The sequence below is a fragment of the Chiloscyllium plagiosum genome, chromosome 22, assembly GCF_004010195.1.
Source record: "Chiloscyllium plagiosum isolate BGI_BamShark_2017 chromosome 22, ASM401019v2, whole genome shotgun sequence".
Taxonomy (NCBI): Eukaryota; Metazoa; Chordata; class Chondrichthyes; order Orectolobiformes; family Hemiscylliidae; genus Chiloscyllium; species Chiloscyllium plagiosum.
Genome location: NC_057731.1, coordinates 32,084,859 through 32,096,971, shown reverse-complemented (window position 1 = coordinate 32,096,971; position 12,113 = coordinate 32,084,859). Strand labels below are relative to the sequence as shown.

General features: G+C 37.4%; 1 protein-coding gene across 1 annotated transcript in view; it reads right to left on the bottom strand.

Annotated features, from left to right (window-relative positions):
• Positions 1 to 12,113, bottom strand: part of LOC122561180 (fibroblast growth factor receptor 2-like) — a gene marked incomplete at its 5' end in the record, with an annotated part of 65,039 nt that overhangs the window by 23,354 nt on the left and 29,572 nt on the right. Inside the window, 3 exons of the mRNA XM_043712700.1 lie at positions 4,702 to 4,898; positions 6,829 to 6,973; positions 8,339 to 8,529. Coding sequence (XP_043568635.1) covers positions 4,702 to 4,898; positions 6,829 to 6,973; positions 8,339 to 8,529 — 533 coding nt within the window. The remainder of the gene's footprint in view (positions 1 to 4,701; positions 4,899 to 6,828; positions 6,974 to 8,338; positions 8,530 to 12,113) is intronic.

Genomic DNA, 12,113 nt, shown 5'->3' with positions numbered 1-12,113 from the left:
GAAAATCCCAACTGCACAATTATGTCAAGTAACTCATGACTAGAAGTTCATGATTATACTGAATTGTTTTCTTGGTTAACACTGAATCAACTACTTACATAAGTGAAACAACAAAAAGCATCAGAATAACTATCAGTTATGATGAAATCATAAGATTATTCAAAAAAAAGTATCAAAATCTAGAAAGCTTAGCTAAGTATCTACAAATTCCTGGCAATCCAAAATTTCCCTTTCATGCACTGTAGCTAAGCAAATAGTGTAATTCTTATAAAGTGAGGCAAACATTTCCAAAACTGAATGTCATATGTACTACGGGAAGCAGTGAGGTTGCAGTAATGTCACTGGACTAGTAATACACAACCCCTTGCATAATGTTCTGGGACCTAAGTTCAAATCCCAGCATAGCAGATGGTGCAATTTGAATTCAACAAAAATCTGGAACAAAAAGCCAGCCTACAGGCAACAATTTAGCCACTATTAACCACTGTTGTAAAAATCCATCTGGGAAGGAAATCTGCCATTGTTACCTTGTTCAGCCTACATGTAACTTTCATGCGCCACAGCAACATGGTCAACTCTTAACTACTCTCCGGTCATTAACGGTTGGGCAATAAATATTAGCCTATTCAGCAGTCCCACATTCCATGAGCAAATTTTAAAAATAAGATTTTCAAGTTCTTTTTTAGGACTGTTATGTAATTTAAGGTGAAATGGAGTAGTGAGGTCATGTGGGAACAAGAGACTTGTTGAGAGGTGTAAGATGTTCACACCTGTGTTAGTCTCCAGCACTCACAGGGGAATTGGCAGTGATATAATGTTTTATAAATGATTATACATTAAGCTGTCTATTTAATATCAAACTAGAATGGAGCTGGTAGTCTACAGGATAGCTAATGGGCATTTCCACAACTAGATACATGTCACGGGATTAATGTTGACATTGAAATAGGCTTTGGCAAGGGAAGAGTTTGTAGCAAGTCATTGTAAAGAGAGAAAATAAGAGAGACACAGACGGACAGCTAGCCTTGCATCTGAACTAGAGAAAATACTGACCCTGTTGTTCATCATGTACATTGCAGATGGGAGCTAGTTCCATACTGAAGTGATCAAGTTTGTAAGAAATGACAGGAAGCACGAATATTCATCTAACTTTCACAAGAGAGAAAGAATACCTATTGTAAAACTTGCACTGAAAGCTGGTTTCTCGGATTAGAGATTACCTGACTGGAAAGGGAGAGTGAAGCAAACTTCAAGGACCAATAATAACTTGGAATGGATTCCTGGAGATCAAAGCGTCCACTTGAAGACACATACATTTTAATTTGGAGGGGGCGTTTTGGTCATTTTGGAAGTAAATTAGGGAAACCTTCCTGTATTTTGAAGTATAAGTTACCTGCCAAATAGGCGTTAGTCAATTGTGCTTTTGTTTGTTGCAGTGGAAGTCCTGAAACTTGAAAACTCATTGTGTTAACCTTCCAGCTCGTCACTGGAAATTAAAGTTATCAGTCTCACACTCATGAAAATTTGTTAATGTCTAGGATAAATTAGAATTCAATTTTCAAACACATCGTTCCAAGTTTAAGAAGCAACTTTTTAATTGCTGTGATTGCAAACAAATTCTGTAAACAAAGTCAGCACATTCCTAGCCTGTTACAGATTGCAATGAGAAATGGACAAGTAGTAAACGTTACTCAAGTGAAAGTTGCTTCTATTAAAACCATATACCCTAAAATACTGAAAAGACTGAAGAATTTTCTTAGACCAATTTAATAAGATAGTTTTTTTTGAGAAAAGTGATTCTAATATGCACTCATGTTGGTGTCGATAGTAAAAACAGCAATTAATTCACACTATTAAGACTGGATGAAAGGCGAAGGATATATAATTTGGGGTGACATCTGGCAGTTGGAGGTGACAGAATGGGGTCATGTGTACATACGTAGAATTCCTTTGGTATTATCACATCCTGTCACGAGAGTTGCACCATGAGCAGCAAGTAGGGTTTAGGTCTTTAACTATTTAGGGACAAGACCACATTGGTAACAACAATGAAAAATATATTCTCAGAACAAAATGTGTAATTCCCTATTATTATAACATTTACCAGGAGGAAAAAAAATTATATTTTTTTCTAGTGTGCAATATGAAAAATACCAAAGACATTTAGCACTTCCTGGTTAATGAACATGGAGTTTATATTAAATCTTTAGTTATAAAATAATACGATAAAAGATAGTCCCATCAGATCATTATGGTTTTAGCACTCACAACAGAGACAAACTGCAGCAATCCACAGGGCATTAGTGTTAGTTTTAGTGCAAAGGGACAGAGCTGGATTTGAAATCTAACCTTAATGTATGTTTACAACTGTGCTCAATCATCTCGTTTCTCTTGTCTTTAGAGCTGTTGCTTTTGTCCAGGTTCTGAGGAAAAGTACCAGTTTAGAAGAAAGATGCCCAACTGACAAGATAGGAGGGAACCTGAACATAGGTTCTATTTTTGGCTACATTCCAGAAAACCTTACAATAACATTCTTCTAAAACATTAGAGAAGGCCATGGAGATGTCTAGAATAAATGCAATCGGTTCTATTTGCAGGACGTAGAAGCTAGGAACACTTGAAAAAACAAAATGTTAATGCATTAATTGTAATAATCTTATCATTTAGCCTTTCAATGCTCTGCAAATTTCTGCAACCCACTTTTAGTTAGCTGTTAATTAATCTATCTTTAGGTTAGAAAACTGACAACTCATAAATTGCAGCGAATTACACTGCGTGCAGACACTATAATCACCTCACTTTCACTTGCACTTTCTGAAATAATTTGAATTCCAAGTGGAGTTCTGAAAAAGGGTCACTGGACCCCAACTCTGCTTTTTCTTTCCAGAAATGCTGCCATGCCTGCTGAGTTCCTACAGCAATGTTTGTTTTCGTTTCTTAAAGCGACAGGCTTCGGACAGGTGGGAAGCAGGAAAGTCATCCACTGCTGCAGAAACTAAAGTCACTTTGCTATCCAGCCCTCATTAAACCCACTAGTGAAGAACTGCATAGTGTGGAGCCTGTCCATCAATAGGTGAACGTATCAAGTTTCAGGGGCTTCCTACGTCGCAGAAGAGGACTTGTGAAGAGTCAGGAGGAACCACAATGAACTGATGAAGCCTGGAGCAGCTCATTCTGACCCTTAAATCTAAAGAAAAAAATTACTATTCCTTGGCTTCTGCTTCCCCACCCTCAGTATCCATCATGCATTCAGGGATAAACTGCTTTCATGTGTTTTTTTTTAAAACACAGTAGTTAATCTTCACAAACAATAAATCATTGAGAAGCTCAAATGCCTTACGTTGTAAATACAAATATAGCGCCCCACTTTCACACAGCAGCAGAGCTGTGTGTGGGGAGAATAGCTGAAGGCAGGAGATCTGTCAATGCAGCAACTAGGACCATGTGAATAGAAATAGTAGAGTTATAACTTCCTAAACCCAAGGTCCCTCTTTATCGCCAGAGGAAGATGGAGTGGTAAAGGACACAAATCCTGAACTGAATTTTCCCAATAGACAGGCCTTTCGCTGTATTGAAACTGGGTCCCAAGCTGAGATGAATGGATGGCAGGTACAGGAGGCATTTTCCCAGCAGTGTTCAATTAAGAGTCTGCTGCCAAGACATCTCTGTGTAACCAGAAGACTTGCTGGTCAGCGGAGCCACCAACTGAGGCAATCACTACAGAGGCTCCACAGTGAGGCAACCTGCAAGATAGTGGGAAAAAAATGCTCTCCAACATCAGTATCAGAGATGTGGAGAGGGCCATCAGAACGTTAGCAGACATGGATCAGCCAGAAAAGGAGGGGTGCCCTCACTTCCTTTCCCCACCCCCACGGAGAGACTGCCTCAATGTGTCAGAGAGTCTTCCCATACAGCTATTCTGAAGCAGTCAAATGCCAGAGATGTGGCTATTAACTTACCACATTTAACTGCCCAGCTCTGTAAGCAGGTCATGACGTTACTGTTGTTCCCCATTTCTGATAGTATTCCGTGACAATGGGAAGAGACTGGACTTCTCTCTCTGTGTCCTCTTTTGCCCCCCAGCCTGCTTAGATAGCTGGTTAAAATTCTAGACATCGTTCTGACACAGCCCTAGCCCAAACCATATACCAGGCTGGAGTCTGTTTTCTAGCCTGGAGGCAGGATCCTGGATGGAGTATTTTATACTGAATGATACATTAAAACCTCAGTTGCAGTGACATAAAAGTGAAGTTTCTTCAATTTTTTTGCCACAGTTTTGATTCATTATTCTCAGGCAAGAATATACTAGTTAAAATTAAAGTTTATAAAATCCAACTAACCATGAAGAATGCCATGACAATTTTTTTTTTAAAAGTTCCTTTGCATTTGCTCACAATTAAATGGAATATGGTAGAAGCAGCCATTTCTGTTGGTGAATATTATTTACCAAGTACTATTAAGATGCCCAATTATTTAATTTTTTTTTATTGGGGGAGGCAGCCTCGCATTAGAAATGTGGGCAAAATCACATCAGTCTCTTTAAAATTTGGACAATGTTTTGGTTGGCATTCGTAAAGGAAATTTAACACCTTATTATAATAACTTCTGAAATAAGATTTGGAAATCTGGGTGTAGCTAGTGATAAAGCTGTCACTGAATTATGTAAAAGGGTTTTTGAACTCTTTATCTACTTTCTGTTACCTGTCTGCGCAGAGGGATGCGTTTGGTCAGTTTGTGCACTGTCGGCTGGGCATTGAAATCTGGCTTCTTTGTTGTGCTCTTCATCCGGCAAATAATAACCGTCACCACCATACAAGCGATAACAAAAACACCAATGCAATAGATAGCTATTTCCAGATAGTCAGGAGAGGTCAACCCTTTTGGTTTGTCTTCAGGAACTGGATTACACGTGAAGAAACAATGCATCAGATATTAACATTCAGTTGCATTATAATGTTTGAAACTGTAAAAAAAAGTGAACAGTTGGTAAATACTTCCAAAGCTATTCCTCATTACAACTTCAATAAGAAAGAAAAAGAGTGAATATTCTATTGATGGTTTCAGGGATAATAGATAACATCGGTGCCACATGGAATCTCACACAGAAGGAACACATTGTTGCTTGCTGAGCTTGATGGCTATAGTTAGTTGGTATCTGTGATGTTATAACTGCTCTCTGCATTCACAGGCCATGAGGGAGAATTTCTTGTTCCTACCAAAATGTAGGAGACTCTGGATACATGGTGAGGAACTCTAGTTGAAGTCACTACCGGGATTGGCCTCATGATCCCATGACAGGATAGTCAATCATCACAGCCACTTAGTGAGCAGGCTGCTGATATCTATGCAATCATATAACTCAATGAGAAGAGGGATGAAACAAAGGATAGAGGAAGAACCATGACTATATCAGTGGTGGTGTACCATTATATCAAATGCTGGAGTGATAGAAACTGCAAAGAATTGGGGTATGGTAGGTGTTGCAAAGACACACTCATATTCTTGTAGCTTTTAAAAGTCTTGTACAGAGAAAGTGGAGAGTTCTTCAGGATGAAGACTTTCCAACAGTCTTGGCTGTCGCACAGGTGAAACTGGTAATGAGTAAATGACAGAATTGAAAATGTCAACAAAATATATAAATAAAACAAATATTAATGACTTCTTCAGCCTGACAATACTGCAAATATTTCAGTCCTCTACTCCAGTTGCATTCAGTTATAAACACAGGTAATACATTTAAAACTTTACATGCTCTGGTGCAAAGTACAAGACATTTATAGCCAAAGGTTAAAGCTGAACCAGCTTGTTTTGCTAAAATAAATAGACTGTTAAAAATTTCAAGTATTTCACACAAGCAGAGTCCACTTCAATATGTTATACGTGCTGCAACTTTTATCATTACTTTACATCTACAGCGTATTTAGCATAATGAATGCTGTTCAAGCTTTGCCATCCATAACAAGTAGCATTGCCAAAAGCTACCAAGCATAAAATGCCCACTGAAGGCTTTAAGGTGAGACAAGAAGCAAACAAAATCAGAAATATCCCAGATTCCTCGTGAAAGCAAAGCTGCACCGAAGGTTTTCGCCTGATTGTCTGTGAAATTAGAGACCACAGGAAAGGTTTGTAGCAGTTTTTTTTTAAGAGACAATCATGTTATGTGGTGAAAAACCTCAACACTTCATTCAAATCAAACAGTGTGGTTGCAGGTCACATTCTCCAGGGAGAAAGGATTAGCCGTCATTGCAATCCGCAAATCTGATAACCACCACTGTTCAATAGAATTGAAGTTTCACAAGGGAATTACCAAACAGGTGCATTGAGGACAGATAATTGAAAGATTTATCTAGGTTGGATTATGAGTCACCAACTTCCTTTCTCTATCAATTATCAATCAATCAGTTAAAACACCACTGATGACCATTTCTTAAGGGAGAGAAATAGCATCAGATTCAACATGCTCGGTAAGACTTTGCATGTCCTCTGTTGCAAATGAATCAGAATCTCATTTTGACTGCATGCAATCACTGAAGAAACAAATTTGATTCATTGAGTGAATTCCCATAATATAACACTGCTTCATTACAGAAGGGGAACTGGCATTTCAATGGCAATAGCAGTAATCGTCAGTGCGACTAACCCTTTGGGCTTTTTTCCCCAAATATATATGCAAATATAGTTATATACAATCAAGAAAGATGAAGAAGACATGAGACACAACCGGGATTTTTTTTTGCTTTCCAATTTTGCTGCCAGTTCCACTACAGAGGCAGTGTTAATCTTGCAAAAAGGGGAAAGGTGAACCATTTGAAGGAAAGCCATATGTACCTGACTCAACTGTCAACCATGCAGTGTGATGTGAAATCCCAATAGAATTACCAGCCAAGCATGTATACTCCCCAGCATCCTCAAAAGTTACATTCCGTAAATAGAGCACCTCAATTTCTTTGTCCGTAGTGTTAACACCGGCAGTCTAGAAGAAAAAGGGAAGCAGAAACAAAAAAAATACAAGCAAGACAACATGAGATACTTGTGGACAGGGACAACAAACCACCATCACTGCTTAATAGTAGAGATGCAGTAATCTGATGGAGTTATGTACTCCCTATCCACAACCCTTCATCCAAAGCTTGCTCCCAATTTCAAGCTTGTTTTATGGAATAATCAGATAACCATCACCAACTTTAACTCACCCTTCTAGGCATGCAATTTAACTCATGGAAAAATAGGCCCATAATAATTTGTTTTCTTTATCCTATTTTTCTTAGAATAAAGGAAGCATGAAATGAAGGAGAAGATAAAGTGTGTAAAATGGAAAGTTGGAAATGGAAATGTACTACCACCTAATTAAGAAGCAAGGGGTAAATAAAAATATTGAAATATTGGCAGGAGGAAGAAAAGGCTGCAATCAGATGAAGACAGACAGAACAGACTTGGCAAGTGGAAGTTCCAGCTGGAATGTAATTTGGGATAGTTTCACTACATATTGTGGGTATTTTTCCATGTCTAGCGTGCACCAAGTTTCATCATGGAAAGAGGTTAAGGGACCATGAATAACCCAAAGCCCAAAGATCCCCTAAGTTGCCTGCAATCTTCCAAGCATTTCCCAGCATGAGTCAGCCGTTTCCTAAATTCATTTACCATGGGCAGAGCTTTTAACGTGTGTCCTGTAAAGTGTTACCTTTTGGGGAGAATTGAGCGACAGTGAGCCAAGCAGACTGATTGACAGCTCCAATATAATTGGAGACCTTACATATATATTCTCCACTGTCCGCCTCAGTCACATTGTATAGATTCAGCACTTCTGCATTGGAACTATTTATCCCCGAATGCTAGAATAAACCAATAACAGAAGATAACAATATAACCGCTGTTCTGGTATGAACAGAGCTAATATCCCACCACCAGCATCATCAGTCCTCTAAAGGAAATAACTTCATGAAATAAATAAAGCTATTTTGTCTACCAAAACATCTGACAATTTTGTGGTATGAAGGAATAAATGAAGTAAATAACATCAAAATACAATTAAAAGGACTGTCACATAAGAGTTTGTGCCAGTTTTCTTCAGCATATTTTAAATAAAATGTGTTGCGGCTGCTCAGGAAATACAAAATATAACTTTGGAAAAAATAAATTCAAATAAAAAAATCTATACCTATGATTGAGATAAATCAAAATTAAGGTGGAGTGAAATAAACTGGATATTTGAAAACATCTGTAGTTAAAAATGTAATTTAAGTATGGATGTTTCTTGGCCTTATTGATAATCAACACCACTCTTTCACAATTTCCATTATGCACAAACATACAGAAGGTTTTTTCTCAATTCTCGAACCTTTAAGACATTGACGTAAGGGGATCCATCTGGACCATATCTGCTGCCATTCTTTTCAACGTGCTTCAGCCATTGTATGTGGGGTTGGGCATCACTGAACACTTTGCACACAAACTCCACGTCGCTCCCCACCAATACAGTTTTATTAGCCGGTAACCCCGCTTGCAGGATAGGTCTGTGTGGTGACCGCTCTGAAATAAATTACAAAAATGAAAAATTAATTTATATTGATGCATAACTGTAATTAATTGCAGTATGCTTTGATATTTCCCACCTCTTCAAATTCTGTTAATAGGGATTTAAAGGGAAATAACTGCACATTTGACAAAATGGAGCTTATGTGAGTTTCCGCTTTGACCCTCTCCCCTTTGATGAGGCCAAGTCTGTTTTTGCAGAGAAGTTGTGCACTTTTTAAAATCAGATTTAATCTTTGCTGTTTTCATTGGAATTTAATTTTAGTTGCACAGCATGACTTCTAAATTGACTGAGAATGATTGATGAGGACATTTAGTTTCATGGATTCTTAATCACTTGAGAACATCAGTTCCATTAAAATATCTCCTTTTTTTTAAGAAACAGCAAATTTCTTTGTAGTGTATCCATGTTGAGAATAAATAGCTGCTTCAGTCATTGTGAGATATTCAGTCTCAAATTATGTTCTGCTTCATGCAAATATAATCTTAAATATATAGGTAGCATTTCAGTCTCTGGCTGGTAAATGAAGCTATTCCTTTTTGTTTTTCCATTACATATGAAGCAACATCCCACTTTAATAGCTATGAGGCTTGTAAAAATAATTCAGTTTAAAAAGCACTGAAACTCCTTTAAACATTTGAAGGAGACCACAAAACAGCTATGGACCCCCCAAAGAAAACATTAGAGGTATGAAAAGAGAACTTTTCAGGATGTATGAAGAACACGCTTAGAAACATAAATGAGAACCAACATGATCGTCTATGTTACTTTTATTAGCTTGCCAGCATTTCTAAATGGGTGTTTTGAATTTGCCAACAGATTCTTTCACAAGCAAACATTTTGATTACATTGCAAAGAAATGGTGCCTCTGGTTGACAATAAGACCTTTGTATATAATCAAGCATATTTGGCTGAATGCAGGCATCTACTGGGAATTAATGTGTAGGGCAACCTTGCCCTGTTCTAAGGCCACAGTTAGCTCATTTAATGTGTAGTACAGTCCATGAAACATTCTTATTTCCACATTCATACATGTTAGAGGTTCACAAGTGAAGGACTACTCCTACTTTACTAAAGATCCAAGCAGAAGCTGTTTTAGTTGCCATCAGATTCATAGCAAAAAGCATTCTCACTTTTCTCAATCTTCTGAATAGAAGAGAAGGATTTCTTAAGTTATTTGTTATCACATCTCCAGTTTCTGCACATGATCCTTTACTCTGAAATCTATTAAAGCTCCTTTAAATGTACTGCATCCAATCTTCTGAATATATGAGACTTTTACTTGAACAAAAGGTTTTTGTTGTTTTTTTAATAAATATTAACAAAGTAAAAGATGATCATTTCAGTAGTATGAAAGACAAAAAAAGCTTTGATTTCTGATAATGGGCCTGAAATTGTCACTGAGTTAATTTTTTTTTAATGGCAAAGAAATGAATGATTCTTGCACAAGTGTTGCCTGAAGATCAACTGGGAAATGAAAGTGACTTAGTCATTGCTTCCCATCTCAAAATCAAACAAAAACAAACTCAATAGATGAAGATGAATATTATGGTTGGTCAACAATCAATTACATTATAGCGGACATCTAACTACTAGTGATTGGTCCAAAGATAAAGAAGATTCTGCACACATGGAACATTTGACAAGTCACTGATTTTTGATCGATTTTTACTTTTATCAAATATTCACTCACTGTGGCTAATGAAACATCATCACTCACAAGAGGTAAGCATTATTCTCACCTCTGAACATACACTGATGTCTTTTTTAGCAACTGTCATGGATTTGTGCTAGAATAGTTTCAATTTGTTAACGTGGCCCTGTTTCATTTGAAATTTGAGCAATTCTGTACAAACATTTAAGTTGAAGCTTGAGGTTTAGAATTTATATAAAACAGACCTAATAAAAGCTTTGTTACTTACTAAGCACTGTTCAGAGCAGGGTTTTTCTTTTTGCTTGGGATCCTAAATCAAGGTTAAATAGGGGTACTGACCTTATACAGTCCCAGAAGCAGTAAACCGACCAATTATATTTGCAGAATTAGACATTTAGTGGACAAAAAGCCCATTTGCTGTCCAATGAAAGGTATTGGGCAGTTGCCCAAGGCTGAAGGATTGACAGGAGACTTGCCAGAGATGACATTCAGGCAGAAGCTGCTGATGCCTGCAGCAAGAGAATAAAAAAAACATTTAACTTGAAAAAGGCCACAAATGCCTAGCCATGATTGTGGAAGGGCAACCTGTCCAATATTTGTGGCCTGAAGGCCATCACTGATGCAACGGGACAGATCCTCAGTTGGGATTAAATGTAGCATATTCTTCCCCTCTGCCAGAATGTCCTGAAGTCTATATTTTGGCTGATAATATGGGGTCCTCCTACAGCCTGGAAAATTTCAGGTTGCACAAGTTGGGGTCCTTCTAAGAATCCAAATTTTGCCCAGACTTTCCCATAAATGGCTTGAGTGGCATGTTTGTCAAATCACAAAATTACATGCTCATCCATCTCTGTTCCCACATATATTGGCACCTGAAAGATCCTCAGTCTCAGTTCAGCTTTAGTAGCAGATAACTGTCAGGAGCAACAGAAAGGTATCACAAAAATAAAGCTCTGCCTTTGAAAAACATATTCATACAGAGCGCAGAATTCATAAATTACACTTGATTTACAAAAACTTGTAACATGAAGTAGTATATTGGTTATTCATTTGGAAATTTAACTTGATGTTCAAACAGCTTAATGAAAAGTAATCCAATTTACAAAAAAAATGATATTTAGGCAATTAAAGAAAGAACACTTTTACTGCAATTCTTGGTACCATAACTTCAGAGCTTTCCAGTGGAGGAGATAGGTCTTCCAGGAAAGAATTCCACTTATGAAACAAAGGCTATAATTGTTTTCCTAAGGTTATGAGATATAGAGATAAAGCATTCTTCATTCCACTTTCGACAATTAAATATGCCTGCTGCTAACCGAGGCCATCAGTCCCTGAAGAAAAACCTCAGGGAACAAGCTAATTCCATTGTGTTTGTTCAATGATGTGATGAGGTGAAGTTGAGAGTGACTGGTGTAGGGGGAGGGGTAAAGGATAAATGAGGCAGCTGGTTGGCACTGGATTGCCACTAATTAAGGTCATGGAGCTGCAGCCAAATATTAACAAAGGTTCTTGCCAGGCTCACATCATTTTTGCTTGTCCTGTGTTTTCAAACTCCAAGTTTGACATAACATACTCCCCATCAAAATAATGTGAGCCAGAAATCTGTGACTTATAATATTACAGTTTGCAAAATGCAAGTTGATAACCCTAAGATAATCCACAACTGTGGCAGATACAATAATAAGATTTTACAAATTCTGGGTAATTCAGAGAACACTTTTTCAACAACAAACTGCAGGTCACATACACAAAACAATCCAAAGAATCTAGTTAACTTCAACCTAAAATATTGATTATTTTAACAATTCATTAACATTTATCAGAAAGCTGCTGAACTTCTCAGGATATTATAAAAAATGACAAGAATGAGACTATACCACACAAAATTCAACTGCAATTTTAAAGGGGAGAAATGACTAGAATATT